The sequence below is a fragment of the Hypanus sabinus genome, chromosome 23, assembly GCF_030144855.1.
Source record: "Hypanus sabinus isolate sHypSab1 chromosome 23, sHypSab1.hap1, whole genome shotgun sequence".
Taxonomy (NCBI): domain Eukaryota; kingdom Metazoa; phylum Chordata; class Chondrichthyes; order Myliobatiformes; family Dasyatidae; genus Hypanus; species Hypanus sabinus.
This window is the reverse complement of record NC_082728.1, coordinates 976,531-998,256: the sequence shown is the minus strand read 5'-3', so window position 1 is coordinate 998,256 and position 21,726 is coordinate 976,531. Positions and strand designations below refer to the sequence as shown.

Genomic DNA, 21,726 nt, shown 5'->3' with positions numbered 1-21,726 from the left:
CTCTTCCCAAAGGAACATCAGAAATCCAATCCCTTCCCAAAAATGCAGCAGAAATCCAGTCCGTTCCCAAAAATGCAGCAGAAATCCAGTCCCTTCCCAAAGGCACAGCAGAAATCCAGTCCCTTCCCAAAAATGCAGCAGAAATCCAGTCCCTTCCCAAAGGCACAGCAGAAATCCAGTCTCTTCCCAAAGGAACATCAGAAATCCAATCCCTTCCCAAAAATGCAGCAGAAATCCAGTCCCTTACCGAAGGCACAGCAGAAATCCAGTCCCTTCCCAAAGGCGCAGCAGAAATCCAGTCCCTTCCCAAAAATTTATCAGAAATCCAGTCTGTTCCCAAAGGCGCAGCAGAAATCCAGTCCCTTCCCAAAAAATTATCAGAAATCCAATCCTTTCCCAAAAATGCAGCAGAAATCCAGTCCCTTCCCAAAGGCACAGCAGAAATCCAGTCCCTTCCCAAAAAATTATCAGAAATCCAATCCTTTCCCAAAAATGCAGCAGAAATCCAGTCCCTTCCCAAAGGCACAGCAGAAATCCAGTCCCTTCCCAAAAATGCAGCAGAAATCCAGTCCCTTCCCAAAGGCACAGCAGAAATCCAGTCCCTTCCCAAAGGCACAGCAGAAATCCAGTCCCTTCCCAAAGGCGCAGCAGAAATCCAGTCCCTTCCCAAAGGCGCAGCAGAAATCCAGTCCCTTCCCAAAAATGCAGCAGAAATCCAGTCCCTTCCCAAAGGCACAGCAGAAATCCAGTCCCTTCCCAAAGGCGCAGCAGAAATCCAGTCCCTTCCCAAAGGCGCAGCAGAAATCCAATCCTTTCCCAAAAATGCAGCAGAAATCCAGTCCCTTCCCAAAAATTTATCAGAAATCCAATCCCTTCCCAAAAATTTATCAGAAATCCAGTCTCTTCCCAAAAATTTATCAGAAATCCAGTCTCTTCCCAAAGGCACAGCAGAAATCCAGTCCCTTCCCAAAGGCACAGCAGAAATCCAGTCTCTTCCCAAAAATGCAGCAGAAATCCAATCCCTTACCAAAGGCACAGCAGAAATCCAGTCCCTTCCCAAAAATGCAGCAGAAATCCAGTCCCTTCCCAAAGGCGCAGCAGAAATCCAGTCCCTTCCCAAAGGCACAGCAGAAATCCAGTCTCTTCCCAAAAATGCAGCAGAAATCCAGTCTCTTCCCAAAGGCACAGCAGAAATCCAGTCCCTTCCCAAAAATGCAGCAGAAATCCAGTCTCTTCCCAAAAATGCAGCAGAAATCCAGTCTCTTCCCAAAGGCACAGCAGAAATCCAGTCCCTTCCCAAAGGCACAGCAGAAATCCAGTCCCTTCCCAAAGGCACAGCAGAAATCCAGTCCCTTCCCAAAAATGCAGCAGAAATCCAGTCCCTTCCCAAAAGTTCATTAGAAATCGAATCCCTTCTCAAAAGTGCATCAGAAGGTGATTACAATTGTCTATTGTTATGAGTAGTTCAGGCAGGGAGAGGGGACTGGTGAGTGTGGAGGGGAGAGAAGGGACTGATGGAGGGGATGGTTTGGGGGATGTGGATGATGGTGAGGTGGGAAAGGATGGGGAGGTGTGGGGAGGGGAATTAATTAGTGGGTGGGGAAGAGGGGATGGGGATTGGTGAATTGGCAGAAAGGGGAGAGGCAGGACTAGTGGTTGGGAGAGTGAAGTGATTGTGAGTAAAGGGAGAGGAGTGACCAAGGGACAGATTGTTAGGGGCAGATATCAGATCCTGGGAATGGGAGTGTTGGGGATTTCAGCTCCTGGGAATAGGGGGTTATGGGAATATCAATTTCTGGGAATAGGGGTGATAGGGATATCAATTCCTTGGATTTGGGGGTGGTGATGGAGATATAAAATCCTGGGAATAGGGAAGTGATTGGGATATCTGCTCCTGGGAATGGGTGAGTGACAGAGATATCCGCTCCTGGGAATGGGGGAGTGACAGGGATATCCACTCCTGGGAATGGGGGAGTGACAGGGATATCCAGTCCTGGGAATGGGGAAGTAACAGGGATATCTGCTCTTGGCAATGGGGAAGTGACAGGTATATCCAGTCCTGGGAATGGGGGAGTAACAGGGATATCTGCTCTTGGCAATGGGGGAGGGTTGATGAGGGTATCAATTCCTGGCAATGGGGGTTGATAGGGATATCAGATTCTGCTAAAGGGAGTGGGGTGATGGGGATATCAGTTCCTAGTAATGGGGGGGGTGAGAGATATAATTTCCTGGTAATGGGGGGATAACGATGAGGATATCATTTCCTGGTAATGGGGGGGGATGGTGAGAGATATCATTTCCTGGTAATGGGGGGTGGGAGATATTAGTTCCTGGTAATGGGGGGGTGATGAGGATATCATTTCCTGGTAATGGGGGGATAACGATGAGGATATCATTTCCTGGTAATGGGGGGGGGGGTGATGAGGATATCATTTCCTGGTAATGGGGGGGTGGGAGATATCAGTTCCTGGTAATGGGGGGGTGATGAGGATATCATTTCCTGGTAATGGGGGGATAACGATGAGGATATCATTTCCTGGTAATGGGGGGGGGGGTGATGAGGATATCAGTTCCTGGTAATGGGGGGGGTGGGAGATATCAGTTCCTGGTAATGGGGGGGTGATGAGGATATCATTTCCTGGTAATGGGGGGGGGTGGGAGATATCAGTTCCTGGTAATGGGGGGGGGTGGGAGATATCAGTTCCTGGTAATGGGGGGGTGATGAGGATATCATTTCCTGGTAATGGGGGGGGTGGGAGATATAAGTTCCTGGTAATGGTGGCGGGGTGATAGGGATATCATTTCCTGGTAATGGGGGGATAACGATGAGGATATCAGTTCCTGGTAATGGTGGCGGGGTGATAGGGATATAATTTCCTGGTAATGGGGGGATAACGATGATGATATCAGTTCCTGGTAATGGGGGGGGGAATGAGGATATCATTTTCTGGTAATGGGGGGGGGGATGGTGAGGATATCAGTTCCAGGTAATGGGGGGGGGATGAGGATATCATTTTCTGGTAATGGGGGGGGTGGGAGATATCAGTTCCTGGTAATGGGGGGGGGATGAGGATATCATTTTCTGGTAATGGGGGGGGTGGGAGATATCAGTTCCTGGTAATGGGGGGGGGATGAGGATATCATTTTCTGGTAATGGGGGGGGTGGGAGATATCAGTTCCTGGTAATGGGGGGGGATGAGGATATCATTTTCTGGTAATGGGGGGGGTGGGAGATATCAGTTCCTGGTAATGGGGGGGGGATGAGGATATCATTTTCTGGTAATGGGGGGGGTGGGAGATATCAGTTCCTGGTAATGGGGGGGGGATGAGGATATCATTTTCTGGTAATGGGGGGGGGGGGTTGGGAGATATCAGTTCCTGGTAATGGGGGGGGATGGTGAGGATATCAGTTCCAGGTAATGGGGGGGGTGGGAGATATCAGTTCCAGGTAATGGGGGGGTGATGAGGATATAATTTCCTGGTAATGGGGGGATAACGATGAGGATATCAGTTCCAGGTAATGGGGGGGGGATGAGGATATCATTTTCTGGTAATGGGGGGTGGGAGATATCAGTTCCTGGTAATGGGGGGGGGATGAGGATATCATTTTCTGGTAATGGGGGGGGTGGGAGATATCAGTTCCTGGTAATGGGGGGGGATGGTGAGGATATCATTTTCTGGTAATGGGGGGGGGGGTTGGGAGATATCAGTTCCTGGTAATGGGGGGGGATGGTGAGGATATCAGTTCCAGGTAATGGGGGGGTGATGAGGATATCATTTCCTGGTAATGGGGAGGTGGGAGATATAAGTTCCTGGTAATGGGGAGGTGGGAGATATAAGTTCCTGGTAATGGTGGCGGGGTGATAGGGATATAATTTCCTGGTAATGGGGGGATAACGATGAGGATATCATTTCCTGGTAATGGGGGGATAACGATGAGGATATCAGTTCCTGGTAATGGGGGGGTGATGAGGATATCATTTTCTGGTAATGGGGGTGGGAGATATCAGTTCCTGGGAGTAGGGTGTGACACTGTTACCAGATTCTGGGAATAGGGGGTGATGGGGATATCATATCCTGGGAATAGGGGAGAATGGGAATATCAGCTCCTGGTAATGGGTGATGGGTATATGTCCTGGGAATGGGGGGAGGGGTGATTGGAAACAGATGATGATGGGGAATTCATCACCTGGGAATGGGGTAGTGATGGGGACATCAGCTCATGGGAATGGGGGGGTGATGGGGATCGGATCCTGAGAATGCTGGAGGGTGGTGTTGGTATATCTCCTGGGAGGTTGGTGATGATGGGGATATCAGCTCATGGGAATGGGGGGGTGATGGGGATCGGAGGGTGGTGTTGGTATATCTCCTGGGAGGTTGGTGATGATGGGAATATCAGCTCATGGGAATGGGGGGGTGATGGGGATCGGAGGGTGGTGTTGGTATATCTCCTGGGAGGTTGGTGATGATGGGGATATCAGCTCATGGGAATGGGGGGGTGATGGGGATCGGATCCTGAGAATGTGAGCTGATCGGGATTTATACTCTGGGAAATGGGGGGGGGAGTAATGAGGATAGTTCTTCTGGGATTGGGGTATCATGGGAATATCTCCTGGTAACAGGGTGATGGGGATATGAATTCTTGGGAATGTGCAGATGATGGGGATATCAGATCCTGGGAATGGAGGTATGATGGTGATATCAGCTCCCGGGAATTGGGGGGGGGGGGGAGGAGGATGGGTTAGTGATTTCACATCCTGAGAATAGACCATAAGACACAGGAGCAGGATTAAGCTATTAATGGATCCCACTCAACCCCATACATGTCTTATCGCCATTTCCTTTGATGCCCTAACCGATGAAGAAACAATCTTAAATATACCCACGGACTTGGCCTCCACTGCAGTCGATGGTAGAGCATTCTCCGGATGCACCACTCTCTGGCTAAAAAAAGTCCTCTTTACCTCTTTTAAAGGTCACCCCTCAATTTTGAAGCTGTGTCCTCTAGTTCTGGATACCCCCACCTTAGGAAATATCCTCTCCACATCCACCTTATTTAGTCATTTCAATATTCGGTAAGTTTCGATGAGATCCCCCAGCATTCTTCCAAATTCCAGTGGGTACAGGCCCAAAGCTGCCAAATGCTCCTCCTATATTAACCCAGAATCATCCTCGTGAACTTCTTTTGGACTCTCTCCAATGACAGTACATCTTTTCTGAGATAAAGGGCTCACAACTGTTGATAATACTTCAAATGTGCGGCCTGACTAGTGTCTTATAAAGCTTCAGCCTTATCTCCTTGCTTTTATATTCTATTCCCCTTGAAATAAATGCCAACATTGTATTTGCCTTCTTAACCAGAGACTCAAACTGTGAATTAACATTCTGGGAGTCTTTTTTAAAAAATTTTTTTTATTGAGTTTTCAAGTGCTTACAGAAAGAAAAAAATTATCAACCCTTCCCCCTCCCCTTAACCCCTCCCCCTAATGTATCCCTACAGAAAGAGAAAAAAAAGAGAGAAAAGAAAAAAGAAAGAAAGAAAGAATGCCTGGATATCGGAAGATCCCCTCATGCTCCATGGAGTTCATAATAGCTTTAGTATATATATTTATTTCTTTCCCCAGATAACCAGTAATTTTATCTTCGGAGCACCTATATATTTAATCCTGTCTTTTGTAAATAAGGGTGCCAAATTTTCAGAAATACTTCATATTTATCTCTTAAATTATAAGTAATTTTTTCAAGTGGAATACAGCTGAAGATTTTATTCTTCCAACGATCTATACTTAAGTATGAGTCAGATTTCCAAGTAACTGCAATAGCCTTTTTGGCTACTGCCAATGCAATTTTTATGAATTCTTTCTGATATTTATTCAATTTGGGTTTCGGTTTTATCCCTTCAATACCAGCTAGTAAAAATAATATTGGGTTATGTGGAAGTTGTGTTCCAATAATTTGTTCCAATAAAACTCTTAAATTTGTCCAAAAAGGTTGAATTTTAAAACAAGACCAAGTAGAATGTAAAAAGGTACCAATTTCTTGATTACATTGGAAACATTGATCAGATAAATTTGGGTTTAATTTATTTATTTTTTGTGGTGTAATATATAATTGATGTAAAAAATTGTATTGCATTAATCTTAACTGGACATTTATTGTATTTGTCATACTCTCAAGACATAGTCTTGACCAACTTGTTTCTTCAATTTTAATATTCAAATCAGTTTCCCATTTTTGTCTTGACTTATGAATTCCTTGTTTAATTGCCTGTTTTTGAATCAAGCTATACATACAAGAAATAAACTTTTAAATTTTTCCTTTTTGAATTAAAGTTTCTATTTCATTAGGTTTCAGCAATAACATTGTTTGACCCAGCCCTTAATTGGAAATAACAAAAAAGAGTGTTGTTTGGTATTTTGTATTTATTCTTTAATTGATCAAATGACATTAATATACCTCCTTCAAAACAGTCTCCTATATATCTAATCCCTTTTTGAAACCAGTTATGTAAACCAGTTGTTATCCATTGTAAAAGGAATAAGTTTATTTTGATTTATAGGTCTCTTTCTCATCATCAGCATTTATCTTATTCCATAAATCAATCAAATGTTTTAATACAGGAGTGTAGCGGTGTGCTAAATGCAGCGCTAAAATTACGACACGGAGTCGGTAACTGCAGTCGAAAGAAAAACTTTATTCGAAATCTTCAGCCTCACTTTTAAGCCTCCCTCAACCTGCCCCCCGTGGCGCAGAGGCTCCAAAGCTCTGTGCTCGCAAACCCCAGTAGGCTATCTAATTGTGAGCCGGTTCGGATGTGCCAGGAAATGTGTTGCCACATAACCCCCCCCCCGCCCAGAACCGTCGATACACCCCCCAATGTCCATAGTCTGGGCCGGAACCTGCTTGGGAGGTCGGCCTCTGCGCCGAGGTGCTGGAAACTCGGCCGGTTGCGACAGGTCCACATGGGCCGGTTTGAGGCGGTCCACCGTGAAAACCTCTTTCCCCCCAACGTCCAGCACGAACGTGGACCCGTTGTTCCGGAGTACCATAAACGGCCCCTCGTATGGCCACTGCAGCGGTGGCCGATGCCCGCCCCTTCGTACATACACAAACTTACAGTTCTGCAGGTCTTTGGGTACGCAGGTCGGGTTCCGCCCGTGCTGTGAAGTGGGTATGGGGGCCAGGTTACCGAGCTTCTCGCGTAGTCTGCCCAGGACTGCTACTGGATCTTCCTCTTGCCCCCGTGGGGCTGGTAGGAACTCCCCGGGGATGTCCAGGGGCGCGCTGCATACCAACTCGGCCGACGAGGCGTGCAGGTCGTCCTTGGGCGCTGTGCGGATGCCGAGTAGGACCCAGGGAAGCTCATCCGCCCAGTTGGCTCCTCGCAGGCGGGCCATGAGGGCAGACTTCAGGTGACGGTGGAAACGCTCCACTAGCCCGTTCGACTGTGGGTGGTAGGCAGTTGTGTGGTGCAGCTGAGTCCCCAAAAGGCTGGCCATAGCTGACCACAGGCTGGAGGTGAACTGGGCGCCTCTGTCGGAGGTAATGTGGGCTGGTACACCAAAGCGAGATATCCAGGTGGTGATCAGGGCTCGGGCGCAAGATTCGGAGGTGGTGTCGGTGAGCGGGACCGCCTCTGGCCATCTTGTGAACAGGTCCACGATAGTCAGGAGGTGCCGTGCTCTGCGCGACACTGGCAGGGGGCCCACGATATCCACATGAATGTGGTCGAAACGCCGGTGGGCGGGATGGAACTGCTGCGGTGGGGCTTTTGTGTGCGGCTGCACCTTGGCCGTCTGGCAGTGCATGCACGTTTTGGCCCATTCACTGACCTGTTTGCAGAGTCCGTGCCAAACGAACCTGCTGGAAACCATCCGGACAGTCGTCCGGATGGAGGGATGCGCCAAGTTATGAATGGAGTCGAAAACACGGCACCACCAGGCTGTCGGGACGACGGGACGGGGCTGGCCGGTGGCAACGTCACAGAGTAGGGTCCTCTCACCCGGGCCCACGGGGTGGTCCTGGAGCTGCAAACCGGAGACTGCGGTTCTGTAACTCGGAATCTCCTCGTCTGCCTGCTGTGCCTCTGCCAGTGCCTCAAAGTCTACCCCTTGGGAAAGGGCATGAACGGTAGGGCGAGAGAGCGCATCCGCCATGACATTGTCCTTACCCGAGACGTGCCGGACATCCGTAGTGTATTCAGAGATGTAGGATAGGTGGCGTTGCTGGCGGGATGACCAGGGGTCGGATGCTTTCGTAAACGCAAAGGTAAGCGGTTTGTGGTCCGTGAACGCGGTGAAGTGCTGACCTTCTAGGAAGTACCTGAAATGCCGGATTGCCAGGTAGAGCGCCAACAGTTCCCGGTCGAAAGCACTGTATTTGAGCTCGGGTGGCCGCAGGTGTCTGCTGAAAAACGCCAGGGGTTGCCAGTGACCTGCGATGAGTTCCTCCAGCACCCCACCGACTGCCGTGTTTGATGCGTCCACTGTGAGGGCGGTAGGGGCGTCCATTCTGGGATGTACTAGCATTGCGGCGTTCGCCAAAGCTTCCTTCGTTTGAACGAAAGCGGCGGCGGACTCCTCGTCCCAGGTAATGTCCTTGCTCAGACCCGACATCAGGGCGAACAGGGGGCGCATGATCCGGGCAGCTGAAGGGAGGAAGCGGTGGTAGAAATTGACCATACCTATGAATTCCTGAAGGCCTTTGATCGTGGTGGGTCGGGGGAAGAGGCGGACCGCATCTACCTTAGCGGGCAGAGGGGTTGCTCCGTCTTTAGTAATCCTGTGGCCCAGGAAGTCAATGGTATCAAGTCCGAACTGGCATTTGGCGGGGTTGATTGTAAGACCGTATTCACTCAGTCGGGCGCAGAGTTGATGGAGGTGGGACAGATGCTCCTGACGACTGCTGCTGGCTATGAGGATGTCGTCCAAATAGATGAACGCGAAGTCCAGGTCCCATCCCACCGCGTCCATTAACCGCTGGAACGTCTGTGCGGCATTCTTCAGGCCGAACGGCATGCGGAGGAACTCGAAAAGGCCAAACGGGGTGATGAGAGCTGTTTTGGGGACATCGTCAGGATGCATCGGGATTTGATGGTACCCTCGGACGAGGTCTACCTTGGAGAAGATCCGTGCGCCGTGCAGGTTTGCTGCAAAGTCCTGAATGTGCGGCACAGGGTAGCCTCGTTCAGCCTGCAGTAGTCGCTGCATGGTCTCCAGCCTCCCGTCGCTTTGGGCACCATGTGCAGGGGAGAGGCCCATGGGCTGTTGGACCGCCAGATGATCCCCAATTCCTCCATCCTCTGGAACTCCTCCTTCGCCAGTCGGAGCTTGTCCAGGGGAAGCCGCCGAGCACGGGCGTGGAGGGGTGGTCCCTGGGTCGGGATGTGGTGCTGTACACCGTGTTGGGGCATGGCCGCTGTGAACTGCGGTGCCAGAACCGATGGGAAATCCGCCAGGACCCTGGTGAAGTCGTTGTCGGACAGCGTGATGGAGCCGAGGTGAGGGGCTAGCAACTGGGCTGCACCCAGGGAGAACGTCTGAAAGGTCTCGGCGTGTACCAGTCTCTTCCTGGGCAGGTCGACCAGTAGGCTGTGAGCCCGCAAAAAATCCGCACCCAGAAGCGGTTGGGCTACGGCGGCCAGTGTAAAGTCCCACGTGAACTGGCTGGAGCCGAACTGTAGCTGCACCTGATGGGTGCCATAGGTCCTTACTGTGCTGCTGTTCACGGCCCTCAGGGGAGGACCCGGTGCCCTGCTGCGGGTGTCGTAACTTGTTGGAGGTAAAACGCTGATCTCGGCACCAGTATCGACCAAAAACCGGCGTCCCGACCTTCTATCCCACACATACAGGAGGCTATCCCGATGGCCAGCCACCGTAGCCATCAGCGGCGGCTGACCCTGGCGTTTCCTGGGAACTTGCAGGGCGGGCGACAACGGCGGGCTTCTGCACCCCACCGCTGGTGGTAGAAGCACCAGTGTTCATTGGTCCGGGGGTTGGCGGGCTCTGCGGCCGGGCCTGGACTGGTTTGCTGCTGGGAGCGTGGCTGGGAGATCCGTGCGATGGACGCCCCGCTCACCTTTTTGGCGTTCCACAGCAAGTCCGCCCGGGCTGCCACCTTCCGGGGGGTCACTGAAATCCGCGTCGGACAGCAGCAGGCATATGTCCTCGGGCAGCTGCTCCAGGAATGCCTGCTCAAACATGAGGGAGGGCTTGTGTCCTCCGGTCAGAGACAACATCTCATTCATTAAAGCCGATGGAGGTCTGTCTCCCAAGCCATCCAGGTGCAGTAAACGGGCAGCCCGCTCGCGCCGTGAGAGTCCGAAAGTCCTGAGGAGCAGGGCTTTGAATTCCGTGTACTTGCCATCTACCGGGGGCGACTGTACGAAATCCGCGACCTGGGCCGCTGTGTCCTGGTCGAGGGAGCTCACCACGTAGTAGTAGCGGGTGTCTTCTGAGGTGATCTGGTGAACGTGGAATTGTGCTTCGGCTTGCTGGAACCACAGGTTCGGTCGCTGTGTCCAGAAACCCGGCAGTTTCAACGAAACCGCATGAACAGAGGCGGCGTCGGTCATTTCTGGTCCAAAAATCGTTTGGACCTTCGGGGTCACCAATTGTAGCGGTGTGCTACATGCAGCGCTAAAATTACGACACGGAGTCGGTAACTGCAGTCGAAGGAAAAACTTTATTCGAAATCTTCAGCCTCACTTTTAAGCCTCCCTCAACCTGCCCCCCATGGCGCAGAGGCTCCAAAGCTCTGTGCTCGCAAACCCCAGTAGGCTATCTAATTGTGAGCTGGTTCGGATGTGCCAGGAAATGGGTCGCCACAGGAGAATCTTTCTTTTCCCATATCCATTTAGATTCCTACTTATATATAAAATCTTCTGATATATTTTCTCCTATTTTATCTAGTTCTATTCTAATCCATGCCGGCTTAGCTTCATCAAAAAAAGATGCAATAAATCTAAGTTGATTTGCTTTATAATAATTCTTAAAGTTTGGAAGTTGTAACCCTCCTAAATCGAAGTTCCATGTCCATTTTTCCAATGGTATTCTTGACATCTTACCTTTCCAAAGGAACTTCCTCACATATTTATTTAACTCTTGATAAAACTTCTACGGTAATTGTATTGGTAGTATTTGGAATAAATATTGTAATTTAGGGAATATATTCATTTTTACAGCATTTACTCTACCTACTAATGTTATTGGTAACATCATCCATTTACCAAGATCTTCTTGAATTTTTTTCAATAATGGTAAATAATTTAATTTATATAAATTCTTTATATCATTATCAACTCATACCTAAATATTTTATACCATTTATCGGCCATCTAAATTGAGTTATTAATCGATATTGACTATAATCTCCTTTAGTAAGGGGTAGAATTTCACTTTTATCCCAATTTATTTTGTAGCCTGATATTTTCCCATATTCTTCCAACCTAGAAGATAATTTACGCAGCGAATACAATGGGTTTGTTAAATAAAGCAGAACATCGTCAGTAGATAAGTTAATCTTGTATTCCTCCTGGTTAACTCTGAAACCCATAATATCTGGGTCCGTTCTAATTAATTCAGCTAATGGTTCTATCGCCAACACAAATAAAGCAGGTGAAAATGGACAACCTTGGATAGTTGACCTTGTTAACTGAAATGATGTTGAAATTTGACCACTTGTCACTACTTTAGCTTTGGGATTAGTATTTAAGGTTTTAATCCATTTCATAAAAGATACTCCTAATCCATATTTTTCCAATACCTTAAACAAAAAATCCCATTCCAATCTATCAAATCCTTTTTCTGCATCTAAAGCAACTGCCACACTCAGCATTATTTCCTTCCTTTTATATTCTATTCCCCTTGAAATAAATGCCAACATTGTATTTGCCTTCTTAACCAGATGCTCAAAACTGTGAATTAACATTCTGGGAGTCTTGCATAGGGATTCCTAGGTCCCTCTGCACCTCTGATGTTTGAACCTTCTCCCCATTTAGATAATAGTCTGCAATATTGTTCCTTTTACCAACATGCATTATCATACATTTCCCAACACTGTATTCCATCTGTCACTTCTTCCAATTTGTCTAAATCTGCTGTGATCACTTTGCTTCCTCAGCACTACCTACCCCTCCACCTATCTTCATATCATCTGAAAACCTTGCCACAGAGCCATCAATTCCATGAGCCAGATCATGCATAAACAATTATACTGACCCCTGATGAACCTCACTAGTAACTGGCAGCCAACCATAAAAGGCCCCCTTTATTTTCACTCGATGCCACCTGCATATCAGCTATTCCTCTATCAAAGCCAGTATCTTTCCTGCATGCCATAGGATTTTATCTTGTTAAGCAAAAAAACTGGGGGGGGCGCTGATGGGGTTATCTGATCCTTGAAATGATGATTGACAGGAATATCAGATCTTGGGAATGGGGGAATGGATGGGGATATCAACCTCTGGGAATGGGGGTGTGCTGATGGAATTATCAACTCCTGGGAATGGGGATGTGCTGATGGGGATATCAACTCCTGGGAATGGGGGTGTGCTGATGGGGATATCAACTCCTGGGAATGGGGGTGTGCTGATGGGGATATCAACCTCTGGGAATGGGGGTGTGCTGATGGGGATATCAACCTCTGGGAATGGGGGTGTGCTGATGGGGATATCAACCTCTGGGAATGGGGGTGTGCTGATGGGGATATCAACTCCTGGGAATGGGTGTGTGCTGATGGGGATATCAACCTCTGGGAATGGGGGTGTGCTGATGGGGATATCAACTCCTGGGAATGGGGGTGTGCTGATGGAATTATCAACTCCTGGGAATGGGGGTGTGCTGATGGGGATATCAACCCAAGGAATGGGTGTGTGCTGATGGAATTATCAACTCCTGGGAATGGGGGTGTGCTGATGGGGATATCAACCTCTGGGAATGGGGGTGTGCTGATGGGGATATCAACCTCTGGGAATGGGGGTGTGCTGATGGGGATATCAACCTCTGGGAATGGGGGTGTGCTGATGGGGATATCAACTCCTGGGAATGGGTGTGTGCTGATGGGGATATCAACTCCTGGGAATGGGGGTGTGCTGATGGGGATATCAACCTCTGGGAATGGGGGTGTGCTGATGGGGATATCAACCTCTGGGAATGGGGGTGTGCTGATGGGGATATCAACCTCTGGGAATGGGGGTGTGCTGATGGGGATATCAACCTCTGGGAATGGGGGTGTGCTGATGGGGATATCAACTCCTGGGAATGGGGGTGTGCTGATGGAATTATCAACCCCTGGGAATGGGGGTGTGCTGATGGAATTATCAACCTCTGGGAATGGGGGTGTGCTGATGGGGATATCAACCTCTGGGAATGGGGGTGTGCTGATGGGGATATCAACCTCTGGGAATGGGGGTGTGCTGATGGGGATATCAACCTCTGGGAATGGGGGTGTGCTGATGGGGATATCAACTCCTGGGAATGGGGGTGTGCTGATGGGGATATCAACCTCTGGGAATGGGGGTGTGCTGATGGGGATATCAACCTCTGGGAATGGGGGTGTGCTGATGGGGATATCAACCTCTGGGAATGGGGGTGTGCTGATGGGGATATCAACCTCTGGGAATGGGGGTGTGCTGATGGAATTATCAACTCCTGGGAATGGGGGTGTGCTGATGGGGATATCAACCTCTGGGAATGGGGGTGTGCTGATGGGGATATCAACTCCTGGGAATGGGGGTGTGCTGATGGAATTATCAACCTCTGGGAATGGGGGTGTGCTGATGGGGATATCAACCTCTGGGAATGGGGGTGTGCTGATGGGGATATCAACCTCTGGGAATGGGGGTGTGCTGATGGGGATATCAACCTCTGGGAATGGGGGTGTGCTGATGGGGATATCAACTCCTGGGAATGGGGGTGTGCTGATGGGGATATCAACCTCTGGGAATGGGGGTGTGCTGATGGGGATATCAACCTCTGGGAATGGGGGTGTGCTGATGGGGATATCAACCTCTGGGAATGGGGGTGTGCTGATGGGGATATCAACCTCTGGGAATGGGGGTGTGCTGATGGGGATATCAACCTATGGGAATGGGGGTGTGCTGATGGGGATATCAACTCCTGGGAATGGGGGTGTGCTGATGGGGATATCAACCTCTGGGAATGGGGGTGTGCTGATGGGGATATCAACCTCTGGGAATGGGGGTGTGCTGATGGGGATATCAACCTCTGGGAATGGGGGTGTGCTGATGGGGATATCAACTCCTGGGAATGGGTGTGTGCTGATGGGGATATCAACCTCTGGGAATGGGGGTGTGCTGATGGGGATATCAACTCCTGGGAATGGGGGTGTGCTGATGGAATTATCAACTCCTGGGAATGGGGGTGTGCTGATGGGGATATCAACCCAAGGAATGGGTGTGTGCTGATGGAATTATCAACTCCTGGGAATGGGGGTGTGCTGATGGGGATATCAACCTCTGGGAATGGGGGTGTGCTGATGGGGATATCAACCTCTGGGAATGGGGGTGTGCTGATGGGGATATCAACCTCTGGGAATGGGGGTGTGCTGATGGGGATATCAACTCCTGGGAATGGGTGTGTGCTGATGGGGATATCAACTCCTGGGAATGGGGGTGTGCTGATGGGGATATCAACCTCTGGGAATGGGGGTGTGCTGATGGGGATATCAACCTCTGGGAATGGGGGTGTGCTGATGGGGATATCAACCTCTGGGAATGGGGGTGTGCTGATGGGGATATCAACCTCTGGGAATGGGGGTGTGCTGATGGGGATATCAACTCCTGGGAATGGGGGTGTGCTGATGGAATTATCAACCCCTGGGAATGGGGGTGTGCTGATGGAATTATCAACCTCTGGGAATGGGGGTGTGCTGATGGGGATATCAACCTCTGGGAATGGGGGTGTGCTGATGGGGATATCAACCTCTGGGAATGGGGGTGTGCTGATGGGGATATCAACCTCTGGGAATGGGGGTGTGCTGATGGGGATATCAACCTCTGGGAATGGGGGTGTGCTGATGGGGATATCAACCTCTGGGAATGGGGGTATGCTGATGGAATTATCAACTCCTGGGAATGGGGGTGTGCTGATGGGGATATCAACCTCTGGGAATGGGGGTGTGCTGATGGGGATATCAACTCCTGGGAATGGGGGTGTGCTGATGGGGATATCAACCTCTGGGAATGGGGGTGTGCTGATGGGGATATCAACCCCTGGGAATGTAATCGATCATGTTGCTCTCAGGCTCAGTAGAACCTTGATTGCCACAAGATGGAGATTGACATTGACCTTGACGGAGTGGCAGGAAGGGCTTAGCAGCCTCTCCCTTCTCTGAACTTGGAACCAGCACCATGTCTAGTGACTGTTCTGATTGTCCACATTGCCAGCTGGGGGCCATGGTGGTGGTGGGGTGATGCCTTGGGTGCCAGTCTAATAGACCCTGTATTTCCAGCTGCAGAGAATGGCTGAACTGCTTGATCCCCACAACTTGGGTCTCATCACCTTCCATGAATTCTGCAGAGGAATCTTTGCCATAAAAGGTATTTCCAGCCCTTCCATTGTAGGACCGTGTCTTAGTGAGGGTCAGTGTGTGTGTGGGACCATCCCCCAGGGAGGGTCAGTGTGTGTGTGGGACCGTCCCCCAGGGAGGGTCAGTGTGTGTGTGGGACCGTCCCCCAGTGAGGGTCAGTGTGTGTGTGGGACCATCCCCCAGGGAGGGTCAGTGTGTATGGGACCGTTGCCCAGTGAGGGTCAGTGTGTGTGTGGGACCGTCACCCAGTGAGGGTCAGTGTTTGTGTGGGTCTGTCCCCCAGTGAGGGTCAGTGTGTGTGTGGGACCATCCCCCAGGGAGGGTCAGTGTGTGTGTGTGGGTCTGTCAGGGTAGTGTGTGTGTGGGACCATCCCCCAGGGAGGGTCAGTGTGTGTGTGGGACTGTCCCCCAGTGAGGGTCAGTGTGTGTGTGGGACCATCCCCCAGTGAGGGTCAGTGTGTGTGTAGGACCGTCCCCCAGTGAGGGTCAGTGTGTGTGTAGGACCGTGTCTTAGTGAGGGTCAGTGTGTATGTGGGACCATCCCCCAGGGAGGGTCAGTGTGTGTGTGGGACTGTCCCCCAGTGAGGGTCAGAGTGTGTGTGGGATCGTCCCCCAGTGACGGTCAGTGTGTGTGTGGGACCGTCCCACAGTGACGGTCAGTGTGTGTGTGGGACCATCCCCCAGGGAGGGTCAGTGTGTGTGTGGGACCATCCCCCAGGGAGGGTCAGTGTGTGTGTGTGGGTCTGTCCCCCAGTGAGGGTCAGTGTGTGTGTGGGACCATCCCCCAGGGAGGGTCAGTGTGCGTGTGTGGGTCTGTCCCCCAGTGAGGGTCAGTGTGTGTGTGGGACCATCCCCCAGGGAGGGTCGGTGTGTGTGTGTGGGTCTGTGAGGGTAGTGTGTGTGTGGGACTGTCCCCCAGGGAGGGTCAGTGTGTGTGTGTGGGTCTGTGAGGGTAGTGTGTGTGTGGGTCTGTCAGGGTAGTGTGTGTGTGGGACTGTCCCCCAGTGAGGGTCAGAGTGTGTGTGGGATCGTCCCCCAGCAAGGATCAGTGTGCGTGTGCGACCGTCCCACAGTGAGGGTCAGTGTGTGTGTGTGGGTCTGTGAGGGTAGTGTGTGTGTGGGACTGTCCCCCAGGGAGGGTCAGCGTGTATGGGACCGTTGCCCAGTGAGGGTCAGTGTGTGTGTGTGGGTCTGTGAGGGTAGTGTGTGTGTGGGACTGTCCCCCAGGGAGGGTCAGCGTGTATGGGACCGTTGCCCAGTGAGGGTCAGTGTGTGTGTGGGTCTGTCAGGGTAGTGTGTGTGTGGGACTGTCCCCAGTGAGGGTCAGTGTGTGTGTGGGTCTGTCAGGGTAGTGTGTGTGTGGGACTGTCCCCAGTGAGGGTCAGTGTGTGTGTGGGACTGTTCCCCCAGTGAGGGTCAGTGTGTGTGTGGGACCGTCCCCCAGTGAGGGTCAGTGTGTGTGTGGGACCGTCCCCCAGTGAGGGTCAGTGTGTGTGTGGGACTGTCCCCCAGTGAGGGTCAGTGTGTGTGTGGGTCTGTCCCCCGGTGAGGGTCAGTGTGTGTGTGGGACGATCCCCCAGTGAGGGTCAGTGTGTGTGTGGGACCGTCCCCCAGTGAGGGTCAGTGTGTGTGTGGGTCTGTCCCCCGGTGAGGGTCAGTGTGTGTGTGGGACCGTCCCCCAGTGAGGGTCAGTGTGTGTGGGACCGTCCCCCAGTAAGGGTCAGTGTGTGTGGGATCATCCCCCAGTGAGGGTCAGTGTGTGTGTGGGACTGTCCCCCAGTGAGGGTCAGTGTGCATGTGGGACCGTCCCCCAGTGAGGGTCAGTGTTTGTGTGGGACCGTCCCCCAGTGAGGGTCAGTGTGTGTGTGGGACTGTCCCCCAGTGAGGGTCAGTGTGTGTGTGGGATCATCCCCCAGTGAGGGTCAGTGTGTGTGTGGGATCATCCCCCAGTGAGGGTCAGTGTGTGTGTGGGACTGTCCCCCAGTGAGGGTCAGTGTGCATGTGGGACCGTCCCCCAGTGGGGGTCAGTGTGTGTGTGGGACCGTCCCCCAGTGGGGGTCAGTGTGTGTGTGGGACCATCCCCCAGTGAGGGTCAGTGTGTGTGTGGGACCGTCCCCCAGTAAGGGTCAGTGTGTGTGTGGGACTGTCCCCCAGTGAGGGTCAGTGTGCATGTGGGACCGTCCCCCAGTAAGGGTCAGTGTGTGTGTGGGATCATTCCCCAGTGAGGGTCAGTGTGTGTGTGGGACTGTCCCCCAGTGAGGGTCAGTGTGTGAGTGGGTCTGTCCCCCAGTGAGGGTCAGTGTTTGTGTGGGACTGTCCCCCAGTGAGGGTCAGTGTGTGTGTGGGACCGTCCCCCAGTGAGGGTCAGTGTTTGTGTGGGACTGTCCCCCAGTGAGGGTCAGTGTGTGTGTGGGACCGTCCCCCAGTGAGGGTCAGTGTGTGTGTGGGACTGTCCCCCAGTGAGGGTCAGTGTGTGTGGGACCGTCCCCAGTGAGGGTCAGTGTGTGTGTGGGACCGTCCCCCAGTGAGGGTCAGTGTGTGTGTGGGACCGTCCCCCAGTGAGGGTCAGTGTGTGTGTGGGACTGTCCCCCAGTGAGGGTCAGTGTGTGTGTGAGACCGTCCCCCAGTGAGGGTCAGTGTGTGTGTGGGACCGTCCCCCAGTGAGGGTCAGTGTGTGTGTGTGGGACCGTCCCCCACTGAGGGTCAGTGTGTGTGTGTGGGACCGTCCCCCAGTGAGGGTCAGTGTGTGTGTGGGACCGTCCCCCAGTGAGGGTCAGTGTGTGTGGGACCGTCCCCCAGTGAGGGTCAGTGTGTGTGTGGGACTGTCCCCCAGTGAGGGTCAGTGTGTGTGTGGGACTGTCCCCAGTGAGGGTCAGTGTGTGTGTGGGACCGTCCCCCAGTGAGGGTCAGTGTGTGTGTGGGATTGTCCCCCAGTGAGGGTCAGTGTGTGTGTGGGACCGTCCCCCAGTGAGGGTCAGTGTGTGTGTGGGACCGTCCCCCAGCGAGGGTCAGTGTGTGTTTGGGACTGTCCCCCGGTGAGGGTCAGTGTTTGTGTGGGACCGTCCCCCAGTGAGGGTCAGTGTGTGTGTGGGTCTGTCCCCCAGTGAGGGTCAGTGTGTGTGTGGGACCGTCCCCCAGTGAGGGTCAGTGTGTGTGTGGGACCGTCCCCCAGTGAGGGTCAGTGTGTGTGTGGGACCGTCCCCCGGTGAGGGTCAGTGTTTGTGTGGGACGATCCCCCAGTGAGGGTCAGTGTGTGTGTGGGTCTGTCCCGCAGTGAGGGTCAGTGTGTGTGTTTGGGACCGTCCCCCAGTGAGGGTCAGTGTGTGTGTGGGACCGTCCCCCGGTGAGGGTCAGTGTGTGTGTGGGACCGTCCCCCAGTGAGGGTCAGTGTGTGTGTGGGTCTGCCCCCGGTGAGGGTCAGTGTGTGTGTGGGACCGTCCCCCGGTGAGGGTCAGTGTGTGTGTGGGACCGTCCCCCAATGAGGGTCAGTGTGTGTGTGGGTCTGCCCCCAGTGAGGGTCAGTGTGTGTGTGGGACCGTCCCCCAGTGAGGGTCAGTGTGTGTGTGGGACCGTCCCCCAGTGAGGGTCAGTGTGTGTGTGGGGGTGCCCCCAGTGAGGGTCAGTGTGTGTGTGGGACCGTCCCCCAGTGAGGGTCAGTGTGTGTGTGAGATTGTCCCCCAGTGAGGGTCAGTGTGTGTGGGTCTGTTCCCCGGTGAGGGTCAGTGTGTGTGTGGGACCGTCCCCCAGTGAGGGTCAGTGTTTGTGTGGGTCTGCCCCCGGTGAGGGTCAGTGTGTGTGTGGGTCTGCCCCCGGTGAGGGTCAGTGTTTGTGTGGGACTGTCCCCCAGTGAGGGTCAGTGTGTGTGGGACCGTCCCCCAGTGAGGGTCAGTGTGTGTGTGGGGGTGCATGTGGAGTTCACAGAGTTTGATCACAGTGGTCACCATCTGTCTGAGCTGACCTGTCTCTGATTTGTACAGGGTGTGGTGACCTGTTGGACAAGGGTGAGCGTGCAGAGAGTTCGGCTGTCGCTCATTACCACACACAGGATGGAGATTATGCATACCACCAGGTAATGGGGTCACTGGCAGAGACCAGCCCTCAGCCTCACTGCCCACTCTCCCCTTTACACAACCTGGCGGGACAGGGGAGTTGGGGAGGTACGGCATGGGGAGCTACCTGTCAACCTCTTTTCCCATCTCTTTACTTATCGTTGCTTCCCTCTCCCTTCCTCTGCTGCAGCTCGCCGCCCCCCCCCCAACAGTCAGTGAGAGTAGGGGGTGGGAGAGAGGTATGTGAGCAAATCAGCAAGGGCTAGGGCAGGAGTCACATTCCTGGGGGGGGGGGGGAGATTCAACTTCCCTGAATAACTGCAGGATCTATTGTTGTTTGTCATCTATATCAGTGATCTGGATGATAATATGGTTAATTGGATCAGCAGATTTGCAGATAACACCAAGACTGGGGGTGTAGCGTGCAGTGAGTATGGTTATCATGGCTCTGCAAACATGGGCTGAAAAATGGAATTCAATGCAGACAAGTGTGAGGTATTGCATTTCTGTAGGACCAACCCAGGTAGGACTTACACAATGAACGGTAAGGCCTGTGTGGTGGGACAAAGGGATCTGGGAAAATAGGTACATAATTCATCAAAGGTAGTGGCCCAGGTAGATAGGGTCGTAAAGAGAGGTTTTGGCATATTGGTTTTCATAAATCAAAGTACGGAGTACAGAAGATGTGACTTTATGTTCAAGCTGGAGACCTGTAAGTCTGCTCCTATTGACAGGCAGCTGCTGGGGGGTCCATGGGCTACCATAGGGGGCTCAGTGGATGCAATCACTATCCCAGTGATCTCATCCTGACCATCGACCGTCAAAATGAGCACCCCGAATCTGACATGGACGGCTCCTTCAAGAGAATCCGGACCTCAGGCATGCGGAGCAGCAGGGGCGAGGGGAAAGATGGCCTCTCCATACAGAGCCCACAACGGTAAGTCTCTCACAGGCTGACTTATTCTGAGAGATCACTGTCCAGTGACCCAGGGGTGGAGGGAAGAGAGAGAGCCAGGGTTTATGCTTCCCTGATCAGATTCTGAAATATCATGGAATCAGAACAAATGGGAATTTCCATGGAGAAATGGAACCAGCACATGTCCGAAGCCTGTACACCACACTGCCTGTACACAACCCTTGTACACCACACGGCCTGTACCCCACACCGCCTGTATACCTCAACACCTGTACACCACAACCCCTGTACACCTCAATGCCTGTACACCTCAACCCGAGTACACCAAAAACCCTGTACACCACAACCACCTGTATACCTCAACACTTGTACACCACAACCCCTGTACACCTCAACCCCTGTACACCCCACCTGTACACCTCAACCCCTGTACACCACAACTGTACACCGGAAACCACTGTGCAACACAGTACCTGTAGATCTCAACGCCTGTACACCACCCCACCTGTATACCTCAACACCTGTACACCACAACCCCTGTACACCTCAATGCCTGTACACCTCAACCCGAGTACACCAAAAACCCTGTACACCACAACCCCTGTACACCACAACTGTACACCGGAAACCACTGTGCAACACAGTACCTGTACACCACACCACCAGATATACTACAATTTTTGTGCACCATGCTGCTTGTACACCTCAACCCTTTCAGCAGAGGCTTGGCCCAAAATGTGGACTGTACTCTTTTCCATAGATGCTGCCTGGTCTGCTGAGTTCCTCCAGTGTTTTGTGTGTGCTGCTCGGCTTTCCAGCATCTGCAGACTTTCTCTTGTTTGTGAGGTGGCATGCTGTACGGGGATATGGTGTACAGGGATTGAGTTGTACAGATGGTGTGTTGTACACAAGTGCTGTGGTGTCCAGCGGTTAAGGTTTACAAGCAGTGTGGTGCACAAGGGTTGAGGTGTACAGGCGCTGAGGTGTACAGGCGCTGAGGTGTACAGGCGCTGAGGTGTACAGGCGCTGGGGTGTACAGGTGCTGAGGTGTACAGGCGATGTGATGTTAAGTGATTGAGATGTACAGGTAGCGTGGTGTATAGGCGATGGTGTGCAGACAGCATGATGTACAGGCAGCATGATGTGCAGGGGTTGAGGTGTTCAATTGGTGTGGTGTACATAGTTTAGATCTACATGAGATGTAGTGTATAG

At 52.2% G+C, this 21,726-nt stretch overlaps 1 protein-coding gene across 1 annotated transcript in view; it reads left to right on the top strand.

The window, feature by feature from the left end:
• The window catches only part of LOC132380338 (rab11 family-interacting protein 4B-like), a 52,484-nt gene that overhangs the window by 5,434 nt on the left and 25,324 nt on the right, over positions 1–21,726 (top strand). Inside the window, exons 2-4 of the mRNA XM_059949085.1 lie at positions 15,472–15,559; positions 19,527–19,618; positions 20,333–20,535. Coding sequence (XP_059805068.1) covers positions 15,472–15,559; positions 19,527–19,618; positions 20,333–20,535 — 383 coding nt within the window. The remainder of the gene's footprint in view (positions 1–15,471; positions 15,560–19,526; positions 19,619–20,332; positions 20,536–21,726) is intronic.